The sequence below is a fragment of the Neodiprion virginianus genome, chromosome 1 (genome assembly GCF_021901495.1).
Source record: "Neodiprion virginianus isolate iyNeoVirg1 chromosome 1, iyNeoVirg1.1, whole genome shotgun sequence".
Classification (NCBI taxonomy): domain Eukaryota; kingdom Metazoa; phylum Arthropoda; class Insecta; order Hymenoptera; family Diprionidae; genus Neodiprion; species Neodiprion virginianus.
In genome coordinates, this window is record NC_060877.1 from 29,664,807 (window position 1) to 29,682,999 (window position 18,193).

At 36.1% G+C, this 18,193-nt stretch overlaps 2 protein-coding genes across 7 annotated transcripts; one reads left to right on the top strand and one right to left on the bottom strand.

The window, feature by feature from the left end:
* Window positions 1-6: 6 nt before the first annotated feature.
* On the bottom strand, window positions 7-3,423 carry LOC124302049 (bifunctional arginine demethylase and lysyl-hydroxylase PSR). 2 transcript variants are annotated; one of them, XM_046757821.1, is made up of 6 exons: window positions 3,216-3,423; window positions 2,778-2,983; window positions 1,763-2,045; window positions 1,157-1,512; window positions 389-621; window positions 7-173 (listed from the first exon to the last, which is right to left on the bottom strand). In XM_046757821.1, the coding sequence occupies exons 1-6, from the start codon at window positions 3,286-3,288 to the stop codon at window positions 149-151; spliced, it is 1,176 nt and encodes a 391-aa protein (XP_046613777.1). In that variant the 5' UTR covers window positions 3,289-3,423; the 3' UTR covers window positions 7-148. The 2 variants fall into 2 exon arrangements, with proteins under 2 accessions (XP_046613777.1, XP_046613768.1); XM_046757812.1 differs by having other exon boundaries at window positions 7-176.
* Window positions 3,424-4,325: 902 nt separating this feature from the next.
* On the top strand, window positions 4,326-17,968 carry LOC124301925 (histone-lysine N-methyltransferase, H3 lysine-79 specific). Of its 5 annotated transcripts, none has more exons than XR_006907588.1 (12): window positions 4,326-4,750; window positions 6,566-6,745; window positions 7,785-8,111; window positions 8,191-8,458; window positions 8,539-9,229; window positions 9,312-9,783; window positions 10,005-10,613; window positions 10,730-11,247; window positions 11,507-11,755; window positions 12,165-12,400; window positions 13,300-13,451; window positions 15,039-15,103. XR_006907588.1 is itself a non-coding variant. In XM_046757550.1 (12 exons), exons 1-12 carry the CDS (start codon window positions 4,673-4,675, stop codon window positions 15,141-15,143), a joined length of 3,804 nt encoding a protein of 1,267 aa, XP_046613506.1. In that variant the 5' UTR covers window positions 4,326-4,672; the 3' UTR covers window positions 15,144-15,295. The 5 variants fall into 5 exon arrangements, 3 of the variants coding, with proteins under 3 accessions (XP_046613506.1, XP_046613485.1, XP_046613496.1); XR_006907587.1 differs by having other exon boundaries at window positions 13,368-13,451; window positions 15,039-15,101; XM_046757550.1 differs by having other exon boundaries at window positions 13,381-13,451; window positions 15,039-15,295.
* Window positions 17,969-18,193: the final 225 nt, after the last annotated feature.

Below are 18,193 nucleotides of genomic sequence, written 5' to 3' on the forward strand. Positions count from 1 at the left end.
AAACAGTTTTGGTATTATCTAGCATTTATTTTATTATGAACAGGGATATGGTAGTATTAATTACAATATTTACTCTTGGTACAAACAATAATTGCTGTATAATACTGTACAGTCTGAGGTCTCTGGAGGTCCCAAGGATACGATATTGTCAGGGTTGGCAGCTGTTTAGTTTTCTTCTGAAATTAATAATAGTAAGGTTTACTGTTTATATTCCTACCTAAATTTCAGCAACTGGGTATTTCAAACTTGGCACTTGAGACATGATATAATGAATATGTCTGAAACAGGAATAACTAATATGACGTAACAATAGAATTTGAATTTACATATTACAAATTAATATTCATAAAAATTAGAAAAGAGAAAAAAATTAATGTGGTATAAGTACCGCTTCTTTTTTTTGTGTGCGGTAAGTGATTCTTGGCCACTATCATCAGCACTGTCTTCCGATTGGCTACTGCTACTACTGCTAGAAGAACTACTAGAAGATCCACTTGAAGAATCACTCGCTACTCCTGTATCTTCTTTTATATCAATAGTATCAGCTAATGCTCCTAAGTCTGGTTCTTTTACACGAAGTACTCTTTGCCATTTGCGTGAAAGTTTAGGTCTCCCTCTTACCTAACAGCAAATATCGGAGGAAAAATTCGATGAAATTTGAAATGTTGAGATTGCACAAACAGAATAGTAACTTCGATGCACTGATACAATAGAATCCTTAAAGTTATGCCTAACTCAGCTTTATCCATACTTAAAAAGGAATTTCGAGCATTTGTAATTATAGCAAAACCAAACTTTGAATTAAGAAAAATCTATTTTAGAGATACGTAAATACAATTCATGATTCAAATGCAATTTAGACATTATGCATTTCCAATTATCTGTATGGTATTGAAGTTGACAGTCACAGTATTTTGGCCCCCCAATGTTCAGTTAATAAAAATTAACATGGAACTTGTGAAAGTCTAACAAAATTGAGGCATTATAAATAAGTTATCAAGAACTTTTTAAGATATACGACTTGTTGTGATACTATTCTATATTTAATAATATAGACAGCGCGTGTCACGACCATGTTTGTTTTCCTTCCTACTCAGAAAATTGAATAAATGAATAAATGAAAGTTAAATGAAAATTCCATAAAGTTAAAACTTACCGTCTTATGCCATACGATGGGGAAGTTTGTTCGAGAGCAAAAATTTTGTGTTACTGCTATTGTATTGTCAAGGTTCAATACTACGTGCCACCATCCGCCTGGAACAAATACAGTATCTCCTGGCCCTTGTAATATTTCAGTCGGTTGGCAATCTTTTGGCCACGTGGGTAGTTTGGTTCGTGGATAAATGGTAGCAAACCAGGTGATAGCTTCATCCCTTTGCTTCCCACCTTCCATTGCGCTAACTTTAAGAAGTTCACGAGGAGTGTGAGTGGGAAATAGACACCACCGTTTGTGGCCTGAAATTAAGGCGTTCCAAGCACTAGTCCCCAGAGGATCTATGTGGATACCAGTGCCTAACAAATATATTAAAATTACACCAGAAACTTATTCACCTTAGGATAGCTTCGAAACTTTTACAGATCACATATGTTGGTGCATAAACAATACAAGGATGTCAGAACTAATGGACTGATATTGAAAGTTTGTACTACATACTTCTAGGTAACTTAAGTTAAATACTGAAAAAAAAAATTGATCAACAATGTTGCTGAATGTTTAATAACTTCTAATCTGCCAGTGTTCTGAGTTTCATTTCATTCACACCTGATCTCGCAGGTCCCATAACAAACCATCGATAAGGTGGTCGTCGATGCTCTCCGGCATGCTGGAAAAGGTCGTCTTGGAAATATAATGGTATTGAGTAATCTTCTAGTAATTTTCTACGCCGTGGATGTTCTCCAAATGAACTATCAAAGATATAGAGTGGCGAGTCATCTTCGTTATTCAACATGTATCGGACATAGTATTTCATCTTCATTTTCACACTGTACCCTTCATTGTCTTCTCCGCATTTGAATTTCTGATTCCGATATTTCTTTGTAAGCCTCTACTTGTCAACATAAATCTTAGATCAATGCATGTCAATAATTTTAATTATACATAATTATCTTAGATACAAAGAATATACGGACCAAAAGTCAGTATTTACCAAAATAATTGATACTCTAATTGTAAGCTGTGAGATTAAAATATTGTGCACACTAGGCTGGTAACAAGTAAGAAACTGTTTCCAAAATAATAAGTTATTTTTACTGTAAAAAGCTCTTCAAACGGCATGCATATAGATTACTCATCACGTGGTAATTAAAGTAATAGAAAGATTTAAACTTTCGTTTCATCATAACCAAGGTTGTAATATAACTGTAATGATGCTCTTTAAAAAAAACTAGATTACAACCTTAGAGTACCCTAATATTCAATAAACAGTAATATTTCCTTAACAAACTTTTATTTTGTGAATTCTACTCCTTGAGTTAGTTTAAAGTTGCAATACAATGGTTTTTATTTAAATCTTTCGTTATGTTAACCTTACTAATTTCAGCCTCAAAATCACAGATAAAACCTATTACATAAAATTTAACAATTTTCATGGAGACTAGAAATAATATGGATGAGAATGTTTGAATGAATTCTTAAACGAAGGTCCAACGAATGCGACACAGTTATTACAAGTGGTTCAGGTGAGAAATTCTTAAATGAATAAAATGTAAAAACAGCTACTTGTTCCCAGCCCTGATATTATGAGAAATACCGAGATATAAATGCATGCTAAATTTACCTCAACAGTCCATTTGTGTTGGGCTTTCCAATCACACTGAGTTTCTCGTATCACTACAGGTTTGTAAGGCTTTTCATACTTTTCAATAAACTCGGCCGGAGTCACCGACCTCTCATCAATACGATCAACATTATCAGTAAATTCCCAAAAGGTAGCAAACTTTTTATGATAACCATGCTGCGACCAGGCGATTTTGTCGCCAAGTTCTATGCAGAAAAATATTTGTATGAATTATATATTAAAAATGACTCGGCAAAACTTTTTTTGGTGCAAACTTGTTACTTGATACCGACAAATTGGGCATTGGGAGATTAATGGGAAATAAAACGAAGATCTTAACGGACTAAAATGTTTGAAAATCACTGAATTGGAGTTTAAATCCTCTACACGCCTCTATCGCGTTACTGAATAGGTTATAAATGAGGTTATGAGGCATACCTGGTCTAGCTTTTCGCTTCACTTCTTTAATACGTTTTTTGGCTCGGTGATCTAGCTTGAGCTCTTCCGACATCTCGTGTGATATACTAATTTACTAATTTAACTTATTAAAAATATATTTACAAATATAATTTTTAAGGAACACACAGGCACACGTCACGGAGTGATACCGTAACTTGAATAGTGCGCATATTTTCCGCGAGGTGCGAATTTTATTCGTCCCGTAATCAGTTCTTTTTCAGTCAACCACAGTCAACGCTTGCATGTTTAGCAGGATTGCAGCAGCAGTAATTACATTTCTAATGTAGTAATTGCTGCCCGTAGTATAACCAAATAACCGATGAACTTACTAAAACGGTACATTGTCCTGATTTAAATTTGTTAAGATAAATACCACGTTTTGTGTTTCGATGGTAAAATATGAAATTACGAATTCAGGCAAAATCCAGCAGCTTGAGGGATTACCTGGGAGATGACACTAGTAGTGACGTGCCTACGTGACAAGAGCCATGCAATGGGTTCCGTGTCGAATCGTCTCCTCCCTGCAGTTGGGAGTTTGGGACAGCTGAGCTTTTTCATCTATAATTGACAGGCGGCCGAGGTTAAGAAATAGTTCACAATGAAGCTCGAATTTTTTGCCCCCTCTTCAAAGGGCGAGAAACCCATAGCTACCCATACATTATTATTGTATATATAAAAGATAACCGATAATAATAATTGCAAATCTGAAATATACTGAGATAAACTTCAGTTTTTTATCATACATTACATTTCGTATCAATTAACTCGAGTACAAAATTAGCGCTGATCGTGAGGTTCAGCCGCGCTGGGGCTTGCCTCCAGAACACGATTCGTTTTCTCGGATTCTCGTCAAGTCCCGCATGCGTAGAAGCTGGCTTATACCTAGTGCCTAGACTACGAATCCAAATGGGTCGTCGTCCAGAAAAGAGAGAACACCGCTACCAATGCGGAGAGACGTGAGTGCCCTGGCGCGGGAGAGAGAGAAAGAGTGAGAGGGAGGCCGGAGCTGTGAACCTGGGGAGAAAGAGAAGAAAGACACACGATCGGTCGGTCGGACGACGGACGGGAAGGCATGACGCCATGTTTTGATGTCGTCATCCCCCCCCAACGCACTTCACTCCGCTCCGTTCCACTTGTGTTTTCCGTCGCGCGGCCGTGCTCTGATCTGAGCCGAGTAGTTTATTTTCCGTGTCCTCTCCGCTAATCGGAATTGCATGCGATTCGCAATTCCACGTATTACCCGTGCGTTTGCACGCGCCAAGCGTTGCTCGTCATCGGCCTTCTTAATGTACGGGAAAGAAGTCGAGAAGCGGAGAGGCTCCGCGAGCGTCTTCTACGTGGTGTTGGTGTCCTAGTGCTCGCGCGCCAACGGGACTCTGGGCGGTTACGTCACGTACGAAGCATTTTTACACGATCAGCCTTACTCTGTTAAAAAAATGGAATTACGGTTGCATTCTCCGGCTGGAGCTGAACCCATTATCTATCAGTGGCCTCTTACCTCTGGGTCAGGATCAGTAAGTACCTATACGTGCGGTAAATGAGGATTACCTCATTGTTGTACGAGAAAACAATACTCATACGACATACCATGCGTCATTTTAATTCGGAATGTAGTGTCTTACTCTGCACTTTTCTTCATGAAATACTTTCTTCACTTGCATGAATCTCGTATCTATAACCACAAATAAACTACGTTATTATTAACCTGTACACCTGTCACCTAATTATCTGATCTATCGATATGGCTTATGCTTTTAATTAATTTTTCAATTCCCAAACCATTTACGAAACTTTTCAAATCAGTTCATTCGGTGCAACCGTATCGTCAACTTATTCCATGATTTCGAGTCGACTTGTTTGTTTGTAGCTTATCTTTGTTACATAGGTTAGAAGTTTAACAAAGAGTTTATTTAGATGAATGTGCTTTTTTTTTACTACCTGGTAAATCTTTTCATCTACATCAATTATTTATGGCATTATTTTTGATACCATTGACAAAAGGCAAATGTAACTTACATGCTTATTATTCTTAACATCCTGCACTCATCTATAATTCAGATTTAGCAACAGTGTTCATTATGGATGTCTTTGTAATGGCGTTGATGTATTTTTCATGTATTACAGACTATAACTTTTATATTAGCCATGATATGCACATGCATTTATAAACAAGTGAAGTAAATGTAGGTCAGTCTCACACATTGAAATTCAAGTACTTACAGAGCTTTAACTTCAACTGCCATCACGTGATGAGTTTTATAATGTTACTGTTATACAGTCAAAGCTGTTTTGAATTATTACGAGAGTTAATAATCAACATTAATCATGTTTGTGTAATATGGAATTAATCGAGCAAGGGTTCATTATTATAATAACATTATGACGAATTTCTGTACTACTTTTCAGATCTAATTATAAAGATACTCACTGTGTGATTGGTGTCGAATAAAACTCAGTTTAAATCCGGCATGAATTTTTCTGTTTATTGTTTTGTGACATTCATGAAGTTTACTGAGAATTTTGTCTCCAGTCATGGTGTAGTTTACCTCTTGAAAAATATAAGCAGAATCCTATGTAAATAAGTCTGCGAAATTCTGTGACTAAGTAAGGAAAAAGAAATTTCCTGTGTGAAACTAATAAGGAATGAGGCATAAGATTGGAGTCAACAGAAAATATGACAGATAACAGTGCCAAGGGGACAATCAATACCTACAATAAATAAATTCATTTCTAAGAGCCTTATAAAATTTAGTGACAGTACTGAATTCTCATGTTTACTAATTGTAAGACTTGAAAAACAATTTTAGTATTTGTTGAATTTAGCTTTTACAGCTATACAAGATCAATAAATGGAAATTTTTCTATTTTCCCACATGCTGTGTGTAGTTGAAAAAAATGCTGGTTGATTTGCTATTACAAATTTGTAACAATATTTGCTGAACAAGCACTTTCAAACATTGTCACGGTTATATTTCTATACTTGCCATTGAGATGCGATTCTTGTAATTGCAAACCACTTTAAGTGAAGCGACTCCCAAGAAATAATCTGAAAATAAGTTGAAATTGCTGAAAATTGCTTGAAATCTGTCAAAATCACAATGGAAGTAGCTCAAGATTACTGAATATCTTCGAAATTGAAGTCATCCGAAATTGGTTAAAATCGCATAAAATTCAATTGACACAAATGATTAGGAACCGCTAGAAACTATTAGAATTTTGCAATCGCTTATCATCTAATTTGTAAGTTAATAACTCCTTGCTTGCCATTCATTCACTACTTTTTATTTTCTTATATGACGTATTATTAACTTCAATGCTTGTTGTTACAGGATCGACACGATGGAGCCGTTGATGTTGTGGAAACAATGCGATGGGTTTGCGAGGATCTACCCGACTTGAAAATTCCTCTGGAAAATAATATTCTCTGTAACTATGATATGCATAATTTTGAGAGCATGAAAAATTTATGCGACAAATTTAACAGAGCTATCGATAGTCGGGTTCAGTTGGTAAGTCCTATATGTTGTTCAAAAGAAAATTTTAAACAGAAAAATCCCCATTTAATGTTTCTCTGGAGAATAAGCTATTTGTGTTCTAAAGTGAGGAGTCTGTAAATATACTTTCAACAAACTATATAATCTACCTATAGTAAGAACTTGAACCGATTGCTAAATAACTTGGAATGAGGAATCACCGTAACTCTCACCATTAACTAAATTTATTATCCACCATATACATTACAATATAATAATAAACAATGTATTTAAAGTCTATGCTAGCGTAATCCAATATTCTTTATTATGTAAAATTGTTGAAAGCAGACTTATATTAATCTTATAACAAACCTCGGAAATACCCCAAGTATAAACTCAATTCGTTCAACAAGGCTGTTCCAGTTATCATGGATTCTATATTTACCTATTCGTAAACGTGCATCTCGTGTCAATTTTGCACCTATTTTGTGAGCTTATATTTTGCACTGTTACAACGTTATTCTAGCCTGCAAAATGAGTTATATAGCAATACTGCAAGTCAACAAGATTCCAGGGATTTATAGTATAATGCAGATTTATATCAAACTTTTAACGTATCTCTTTAAGTTACAGGCTAAGTGGATTGTAAATCTGTAAGTAGAACGTATAACTTTTTGCTCAAGGAACTCAAATAAAAACCCTCAGAATGCGAACTTAAATCAGGATTTGACTGTATATGTACAAGTAAAGGTGTTTTAGGATAAACTGTTCTTGGTTTTACATAAATTATGCTTATACCTTGGTATTGAATTGCTTGTGTTATTATTTTTTTTCGGAACATCCTTCAACAGAATCACTAACGTAACTAACCCATATGAACTATTGCCACTCACCATCTTAATTGCTTCCCGGTTGCTGATTTTTGTACTTTTACTAGAGTTATTATAAAACAATCCTGAGAAAACAGTAACAAATGTATTACTTTAGTACAATTATCATCAACTAATATATTCATATTCTAGACTTATAGATTAATTCTGGTTAAAGACAACATACTAACATTTCCTATTTCCAGGAAAAAGGTACTAGTCTGCCAATGCAACGACTGAATAAAAGACCTAGCAGAGGCCTGCTTCGTCATGTACTTCAGCAGACGTATAATCAAGCGGTAGTGGAGCCAGACAAATTAAATCAGTATGAACCCTTTTCGCCAGAAGTCTATGGAGAAACGAGTTATGAACTTGTCTGCCAAATGATTGATCAAATTGATGTTACCGACGACGACGTATTTGTTGACCTAGGTTCTGGAGTTGGTCAGGTAGTTCTTCAAATGGCTGCTGCTACCGCATGTAAAATTTGCATTGGTGTCGAAAGAGCCGATGTACCATCCAAATATGCACAGGTATGTTAAAGAGGCAAAATTTATTGTTCAACTACAGAATTTCCAGCGTGACGTATAACATTTTATTAATTTCATTCAGAGCATGGAGTATAATTTTCGCAAGTGGTTAAGCTGGTATGGTAAGCGATGCGGAGAGTATCGGTTGGTTAAAGGAGACTTTCTTGCTGATGAACACCGTGAGAGTATAACAGGAGCCACAATAGTTTTTGTAAACAATTTTGCTTTTGGTCCGACTGTAGATCACCAGTTAAAAGAGCGGTTCGCTGACTTGAGAGATGGAGCAAGGATTGTTTCATCAAAGTCTTTTTGCCCGCTAAACTTTCGTATTACCGATCGTAATCTTAGTGGTAGGTATTATATTTCTCAAACCTAAGAAATATAATGTATATAATTTTATATTCATGTCTTGATGAAAATAAATTTTTAGATATAGGAACAATAATGCATGTGTCAGAGATGTCACCCTTGAAAGGATCTGTGTCATGGACTGGTAAACCTGTGTCGTATTATCTCCATGTTATTGATAGAACAAAACTAGAGAGATATTTTCATCGACTGAAGAATAACAAGACAGGGGCAATTGACATGGAACACTCTGATTCTGTGATAAGCATCACTGCCAGCAATAGTAGTAGAACATCAAGTAGAGGTGGTGAGAGGGGCGACAGAGCCAAAAGAGATCTTTCTAGGCAACTTGACAGCCCTAATCACTCTGAACAGTTAGGTACAAATAGTGATTCTGATTTAGAAGAAAATAGTATAAAGAATCGCCGACAGCCTTCTAAGCTTGGTAGAAAATTAAATCGAAAAGCCACCAATGGAGTCTCCAGGCCTCCACCAAGAGGTCGACAAAGAGGTAGAGGCGTAAAGAAAACTAAACCTAAAAAGGCTATCAATATTTCGGGATTAGATTTACTACACAGCCAAACACTGCTTAGTACATCGCCTCAAGCACTTGGAAAAAAACCACCTCCGGCACCTGGATGTGTCGATCAACACCTTTCTTCCCTTTCTCTTGCTCTTCAGCCACATTCTACCTCTGTTCATGAAGAACTCAGTATACCTGCAGCCCCTTCTGCCACCCCTTATGCTCTTCAGATTCTTCTCGATCTTTATAGGTATGTGTTTTGATAACTTCAGTTAAGAGCATTCAAGATTAAATAATGATTTTTAGCTATTTCAAATCATTTCTGTCTTTAGGGACCAATTTATGGCAATGTTAGAATCGATGAGAACACCAACGTACCGAGTATCAGTAAATACAGACATTGCGAAAGAACGAGAAAGAAATTCAAAACTGCAATCAAGAGCTGCACAGCTTGAAAAACAGATAAAAGTATTGATTGATGACAGCGTAGCATTATTAAAAGCTCGGATGACAGAATTAGGAATAAATGCTACATCACCTGGTGATTTGTTAGCTAAGGCCAAGGAGATTGTCATGAGACATAAGCAATTACAAGCCAAAGCGAGTAAGCTTCAAGCCCAAGTGTCATCTATGGAGGCTGAACAGTCTAGACTCACTGCTATAAGGCATCAGGAGCTGCAAGAAAAGTACAATAATCATACCAACACCAATAGTGTTTCAAATCCACCACAATCTCTCACGCAAGACTATATTTTGAAAGAAATTTCAACCACATTATCGCAGCGCAAGAGGCTGCATTCCCAGGTACTTTAAGTTTCTTAGATTCATTACCTATAATATTTGTAACTATTCCTTTTGTGCAGTTTCCGTAATATTTTTATCCCAAATATGTTAAAAAGACTTGGTCTTTGGACTCTTACGAATTCAAACAGAATACTTGACTTTCATATATCTGGTAATTAATATGAAAATGAAATTCTTAATTATATATTGCAATACATGTATCATATTCTCGTTCTCTTCAGGTGTCAAAACTACAACATGAATTGAGTGTGCTAGAGCGTGCGAGTAATGAGAAACCATCAGTACCGATAATTCAACAGCAGCAGCGAGAAGTGGTTGGATCCAAACATCAACAAAATCAGCACGAACCACTACAAAACAAGACTGGATCATCACGGAAAAGTAGAGAAGGACGATCTAGGTCCCAGGAATGGCCTGATGTTCCTGATATAGCAAAGATTCAGGAGAATAATCCTGAAATTTTAGCCCAAAAAATCTTAGAAACAGGGAGACAAATAGAAGCTGGTAGAATACCAAATAGACCAAGTACAACTACAGCACCCACTGCCAGGGCAAGACTGCCTCAAGCTACTCTCAGCTTCTCTTCTCCCTCTGCTTCCATGCAATCTCAAGTTAATGTCAGAGATTCGTGTAACAAAGCCCAAGAACCTCCGAGAGTAGCTAATTTTGAAGATAGATTGAAAAGTATCATTACAAGTGTTCTAAACGAGGATCAGCAGAATAGAAGTAAACAGTTACAGCTTCAAGTACAACAGATGCAGCAGCAAGCTGAGCCAGAGAGAAAACGTGTTGCACTGCCACAGAATGTCACTACTCCTGATTACACACAGGTAAGATTTTACGTTAAATCAACTTAAAAAGAAAGATTCAATGGATTCATTGCTGGTGCAATATTACATGTTTTATTTAATATTCAAATCTGTGCCCATAATGATACATATCTTAGGTTTCTCCGGCAAAGTTGGCACTTCGAAGACATCTGTCTCAGGAGCGACTGTCCTCTCATTTAACCACATCAGAAAGATCTGTGATCGATACTCGACAATCTACACACGATGATCGAATCACCAGAGGAACAGGAGTAGGAAATGGAGGTACAACTGGCGGAGGGGGAGGAGGAGGAGGAGCCGGAGGAGGAGGTGGTGGCGGCAGCAATGGAGGGGCTGGTGGAGGAATGCTTGGCACACGGACAATTGGCGATCTAGTGAGTGGCGAGATTGAACGAACACTTGAGATATCAAATCAAACTATTATTAATGCTGCGGTCGACATGAGCGTTATGGCCCGAGCAGAAGCAGTCTATTCTCCAATTAGTAGACCCGCAAGTGCCGAAGGTGATGCAGGACTAGCAACTTTGGCACATGTTGCCAGCTACGCTCCTACTCCGACTCCAACTACTAGTTCTACCCCTATTACTGCCACACGGTCATCCGTATTATACACCCCCACCACGCAACCTCAGAGGTGAGTATTTGCTTACCATACGCAATCTGTTTGATCCAATTTTAAACTCGTACTAAAAATTTTGAACTTGTAAAAAAACTGAAGTATTGCATAACTCAAATGTTGACATTTAAAAAAAAATCTTACCCCAAATTTCAAATTCCAAAATTAATTTGCGTTCCAATTTATTTGTTTTGTAGTGAAGAGAATTTTAGTTGTATCATGAATTTAATGATTTTACATTGCTCGATTATCAGAGAGTGTCTATTTCTTTTTATAGGTATACGCCAGTCCAGCTTCCCAGAGCAGATATCAAGCCTTACCATGAGTCTTACTTTACTGACAATCCATCCCAAGTTCCCACACAGTCACACCCTTCTCTCCCAATCCAATCGTCTCAAGCAGCTACCAATGGAGAATTGCTGCCTGTGGAGGGGTTGGCTGCTTCTCTGCATGCGCGGATACTGAATAACCACAATACCAGCACTAGTAGTGTTAAAAGTGAACCAACTGTTGTTAGCAGTCGAAGGTATATTACTTTTCATCCCGTCGTTTCACTAACTTTTGCCAAGACCCAATTATATTTTTATTTAAGCATGCTTGCAAAAAAAAAAAAAAATGGCCGTCTTACAATTGCAGAATATTATACCGTATTTTTCCGAGTATAAGCCGACCCCCAATTCTGAGAGTATATCAAGGTGTTTTTCTTAATTACCCGCATATAAGATGGATCCGCATATAAGACGAGAACGATTTTGGCGGGTGTTTTTAACGACAAAAAAACCTTGGCTTATAGTCGGCACAATACGGTAATTGGTTGTTATTTTAATCTGTGATACAAAATGAACTTACGAGTGATTACCTACAAAGGTTATCACTGTGCAATAGTCATTGAAAAATATGTATATATGTATTTGGAAGTAGCATACTTTTGTCAGTAGGTATCAACCTTACCCACGTTACGCAAGTGGAAATAGCAGTAGTAATGGCAGCGCTGCACTGTCGCAGTCACATTCGGTAGTATCGATCAAAACTGAAACACCAATTTCATCTGTAAGCACAAGTGGTGCTCCTCTGAGCCCGTTGTTGGAACCTCATTCTAATACGTCTACACCTCTGGTTGATGAACCACAAATGACAACACAGAGGCAAAGAAATGCAGCAGGGGATGATGGTGAGTAAACTCATTGAAATGAAATTGTCTTGAGATAGACCTGACGTCTTGACCTCACACAGATTTTGATTGTACATGGTGTCCCAGTCGTTGCTGCAAACACAGTGAAGACTGTGTAATGACTGATATTTAACATAATTCTAAAATGAAGCCTGCTTCTTGTCAATAAATGTGCTGGAGTAATAAAAGCATGTACCAAACGACTGTTCCTATTTATTAATATTACAGCATTTCAATATGAAATTTACATTTAATTATTTTATGATTATTTTTTTTACATTTAAATAGTGCAGCAGAAATATTTTTTTTGTGCTCACTTTTCTTATTACATTCAAGGCTAGCTAAAGTTTCTATAAATGATGCCAGTAGTAAGAACTATTGTTGTTAATAAATTTTCGGATCTCATGAAATGAAAAATTATCAAAAAGTCGACACCGAAGTGCACGCTATAAGATTTTGGGATACCTTGTATGTAAATTAACCTTGAAGCAACAGATCAAAAGAATAAAAAAGCAATCGATTATTTAACATTTCAACGTTTTTATCGCAATTTAGACCAACTGTATTACATTCTGGGTTGGTTGAGTACGCATTCTCATCCCGCAAATTTATTTAGATGCCAATTTCGCGAAGCTCACCTGTTTAATGTAATTTATATAAGGGTATTTTTATCATTATTGATCTGTTGTTTTAATAACTCATTGGTCATTACTAAACCTTCTGCTCTAATCTTGGTAGACTGAATTGTATTTCCTTTCTGCTATGCATCGTTCTACATTTTTGCGTACTTACGATTTGGACTTATTACGTACATTTGACCGTACCAAAAAATTACTTATGGAGCTGGTATCTGATCTTTATTTATATTTATTTTTGTTGATGTTTGATGTATTTGTTAGATGCACTGTAGCTGTATGTTGGTTAGCTCTGTCTGTCACACACTCGATCTCACTCACAACCCCTGAAGCTTGTTTTGTTAGAGATTGAGACGCACAGAACAGAGGGAGAAATCAGAAAGAATGGCTGCCTTTGGGTTGGTGCGTGGTCACCGGTGAGTTGTCTCCCGCAGGGGTTGTTCCAAACCTTTATTATTACATTTTCAGTACTTGTCTCTTATTTCTTGCATTTACTGTTTATTGCACTCAGCTTTAGCACACGTGATAGTTATTTAGTACTTCTTATGGTATTTTTTCATTCATATTTGCATGAAAATAAGCCATTGCGATTGAGTTAGTATGTCCAGTTCTCATAAATTAAGTTAATAATATATGCAATTAGCAGTACCACAGTCAGACTATAGTTAAACTCAGTATATGTAAACATTATTTGCAAGTGCAGCATTTGCAATATCTGAAAATAATAAATATGTGAAGTCTGTTACTCCGATTTCACAAAATTTTCTTAAAGAATGGTCAAACATTCATAATAATGCGCCAACAAAGGTACTTATAACTGCTAAAACCTGGACATATTAATATGAATTCTACTTTTCCAAAGAAGCTATGAAACGCTGCTGGCCCGAAAAGATCACGACAAATAAATTAATCTTATGTATATTACCTGAATATATAGATAATGCATGGGAAGCTAAGCTTCTACTTAATTACAATGGGGGCAGGCAAGGATTAAGGGACAACACCACTGTGGCCCCCTGTTTTTTTTACATTTTTCGACAATTTTTTTTTGTGGGAAAAATAAGAGATATTTGAAAAATTTTTGTTGCGTTTTTTTCCTTGTTTATTAATTTTTCAAAAAACATTATTTACATATTTTTCACGTCGCATGGTGGCGCTGGGGAAGCTCTCGCGTCAAGTGCTGTTGTCTCCGCAGTGGTTTGCGGCACGCAGCAAAACTCTTCAACGTCGACTTAAAAAAAAATTCGCAGTGTTTTCGTTAATAGTATGACATTTTGAAGTGAAGTACATGGGGATTGGAAAAAAAATTGATTTTTAAAAAATAGGCACGCTTTTGAAATTAAAGAATGATTTTTGAGCAAAATTTCTCATCGAAACAGGCTATAACTTTTATTATTATTGAGATATCGAAAAAATCCTATGTAGTTCATTAGATAATCTATTTTCATTCATATAATAAAAATTTGAAGTCGATCGGATAAAAATTGCTCGAGTTTTGCTGCGTGCCACACTCAAAAAAGTGGTTTCGTAAAAAACGCGTTCAAAGTTTTAGGTTTGTTAATTTGTCCCACTCGGGAGGGAAAAAAATCGTTGATATTGCAACTGATATCGCGGTATTAGTGTTCAATGATGGCCTGAGAAGCCTCATGAAAGTTCTGGAGACGTTGGGGATAATCATCGGCCCAAATTGTTTCAACTCTTGCGTTGAGACCGACGCAGCGCTGCACCGCTCCACAAAATATTCAATATCTACGAAAATAATTATTTTTCGACCTGGGTCCAACGGCATCTTAATCTTAAAAGTATTTTAGATTTTTTTAAATGGTTTTCAAAAAACCGATTTTTTGAAACCGTCACAGTGGTGTTGTCCCTTAAGCAAACTTTGCGGGATCAAGCTTGAAAGGTGGTGGTACTGAATTGGATTGGCTTATTTTTATGAAAATATGAAGCATCATCATCAATCCAAGCTAGATTTCAGTGGTTGAGCTAGGTTCACCTTACAGATGGAGAAGCTGATTGGCAGGACCGAATCACCTCAGGGTTCGACAGATTGGTTGCATTCGCCTCCACTGAATTGGACAAGCGTAGGAGGTCCACCGAAGGAGTAAATACCAGCCCAGACAGCGGTTTGGGGTCCGATAGTACAGTTACTGGTCCCCCACCAATAGTTCCCTCTCCTGATGAGGCTCTTGGCCCTCCACGGACACCTTCACCGACAAGTCCACGTCCTCCAAATCCTCCGACTAATAGCAATATTTCTTCGGTCCCTCTCAAATACCAGCGACAGCAACCTGATCCTGAACGGCATCACTTTAAAAAAAAGTTTTTCCACAGAGATTGGAATAATTCAGGGGGGACAAGTAAGTTTCGTCCCAAAGGAAAAGACTGGGACTGGCATAATTCTGGGCAATGGCCCCCTAATGGTGATCAGTCCTAACCCACCCCCTATCAGCCCACCTGTTATAACTGAAGTGCTTTCTACAATAACAGTCCGTGATCAACTATGCAGATTTTGATTGACTTCTTGAAAATATTCTACTCAAAGTCAACCTGTTAGATTTTTTTTTTAGATTAATGCATTTGAGGGTGATCCTTGTTGGTAAATGTCAAGCTGAACTTTGAATTGGGTCTGTGTGTCAAAATTTTTCTTGCGATTTAATCAAATCATTGTATTTAGTAGAAAATAATCAACTTTTCGTACTGTTTTTATTTTTCTCTTTTTTTTCCAAATAGATAAATCACATAGAAGTTATTAAGTGTTTTAGGTCTATTGTGGCATCATATTGTTATAATTTTCAAACTGCCTTAACTATGTTAATTTGGAAGATATTCATATAAAGACATAAGTTAACGATGGAGTGTGATAGTAATCTATCTTTAACCCTTACGTGGGACACCTCACGGGTAAGAAGTATGTGGCAATGGGAAGTATGGGTCAATCTGACCCCCATCTCAGTAATTATTGCCTAGTTAAAATAACATTTAACCTAATGTCTTGAAGAACTTCTAAAGTACCCTTCAGATATTAGTTTTTTTGGCAGATAATTTTTTCCAAGAATATTCCATTGTTAATTGTGGATAAAATTTACGAATTTATGAAGGGATCTATAGACTATTGAACTTGACGTGGGGTCGATTCCACCCCAGAGTGCCATGTAAGGGTTAATATTCAGATTAAATATCCCATTGTCCAAATGAGTTACACTTACTTCCAAGGTGCAACATTCATTGATGAGCAACTTTTTTTTTTCATTTTACCGTTTGTATCAACCAATGTCACTACACTTATAGTTCCTAGTAAGCACAGGGTGATCACAGATCGATAAAAATTTGGTAATTCTAAGAAAGTCCGATAATTTAAAGCTGCTCAACGAAAAAAAAATGGCACAGAACTTTGTTATCAGTCAGACGAAAAATAAATTTCTTCCCCTCTCAGGATGAAAAATGTTTATTTACCTTTGACGATGGTATGCAAGCTGAGAGTTTATACATTTTTATCTTTGTCAACGGTTCTAAATCAAGCTTATCCATTTAATGGTTACTGACAAGAAGATATTCTATTTTCAGTGGGGAAATTCTTCTGCTGCGGTTTTGTGATCCCTCTGTTGCCAATAATTTTTTTTCCCGCTTCAAAGTTAATAGGCTGTTTGGTTGAATGGTCTGGCTTCATAAATTAAAATTTGTCTGGCATAAAACCAGGTTCGATAGGCACAAGTAGAACTTGTCAGAAATTTGAATTTCTGGTGAGGGCTTCTTGAGTATGAATCAATTTGCATTCATGTTCTTTTTTTTTATGAACTGCACCAAAAGATGTCTACTGATGATATAGCTGATGTGAAAATCAAATTTCATAAAACAAAGAACGCTCTAATATACGGATTTATTCCAAATAGAAACCTAACCTAAATGTAAAGAAATTTATCATTCTAACACTTGACTTCATAAATCATTTTTTAATGTATATGTAAACACAATCTCTGGTACAAATCACAAACTAACTTTTTAAATTTAGCACCGACAACTTCAACTAACATTCACACCATTGTGGAGCTCATAGTAAAAGCTTATTTCATTTTAAAGATTATTGATAAATTCAAAAATTCTATATACGACACCGATGTGTTGATATAGTTGGCACATGTGATTTTTTAACGTGGTAGGTTTCTATGAGCCAAACGAATGTAACATTGAAACAAACTGCTACCATTATTAGTTATTATTAATCCATAGATTTCTGTTGATGTCCTTAATTTTAATAACATAGCAGGCATCTTATAATTCGAATCGATGAAACTAGTTGTTCATGAATTTGATCTAACAGTGAGTACGAACATAAGAAACATAAATTTTCTATAATGCAATGAAAATTACAATATACAGAACACGTATTGTTGCAATTATTCGATTATGTAAAATTCCCTGGTATCATCTCTTCATGTTCATATAATGTACTATAGTTATTGGCATATCAACTTTTGACACTGTTCATTTTACCACTCAAATCCATATTTATTGCTCGCAAGAGTTATTTTTTCACACATTTTTCTGTACAAGTTAGTGAGATTAAAGTAGAAAAACCAGTGAGATATCACTAAAACTTGAAGGATGAAGTAACATGATTTTTGAGATACCCAGTGATTTCAATGAGGCAATGTAATTGTAAGTAGTGTGATAAGAAAAAAAAAGAATTTGGTTATTTCCTACGAATGTAAAAAGCGCTTCATTTGTAATGCATAACTGTAAATTAACGAATGATTATTTAATAACCCCTATACAACAGTACATATAGTTATTGTAATGTAGTCACCTACCGACTGTAGCATGTTACATACACTGCCGAATCTATTGATTAATTTTATTACTATTGATCATGATTATTATTTATTGTTTTTATTGGAATATTTTAATACTAAGGTTTTTGTAACAAGCAAAATGTTACTTCTTTTTTACCCTCCATGTCTTTTCATGTTAATATATCATATTTAAAAAAAAAATATATACACCTATTAATAGTTATTCATCTTTACTGTGCAGTCTAAGCATTCTTGTACGAGACACTACTAATGTTTGATGCAAAGTTTATTCCTACAATGCTGTATGATTCACTTGCATATTCTATAGGTGAGACTCCGAAAGAATTTACACATATTGTCATAAG

Coding starts and splice junctions, on each gene's coding strand:
- LOC124302049 (XM_046757812.1), bottom strand. CDS start 3,288: ATGTCGGAAGAGCTCAAGCTAGATCACCGAGCCAAAAAACGTATTAAA. Junction 2,984..3,215: donor GAAGCGAAAAGCTAGACCAG/GTATGCCTCATA, acceptor TTTTCTGCATAG/AACTTGGCGACAAAATCGCC. Junction 1,513..1,762: donor TATGGGACCTGCGAGATCAG/GTGTGAATGAAA, acceptor TATATTTGTTAG/GCACTGGTATCCACATAGAT.
- LOC124301925 (XM_046757529.1), top strand. CDS start 4,673: ATGGAATTACGGTTGCATTCTCCGGCTGGAGCTGAACCCATTATCTAT. Junction 10,614..10,729: donor CTACTCCTGATTACACACAG/GTAAGATTTTAC, acceptor TACATATCTTAG/GTTTCTCCGGCAAAGTTGGC. Junction 11,248..11,506: donor CCCACCACGCAACCTCAGAG/GTGAGTATTTGC, acceptor TTCTTTTTATAG/GTATACGCCAGTCCAGCTTC.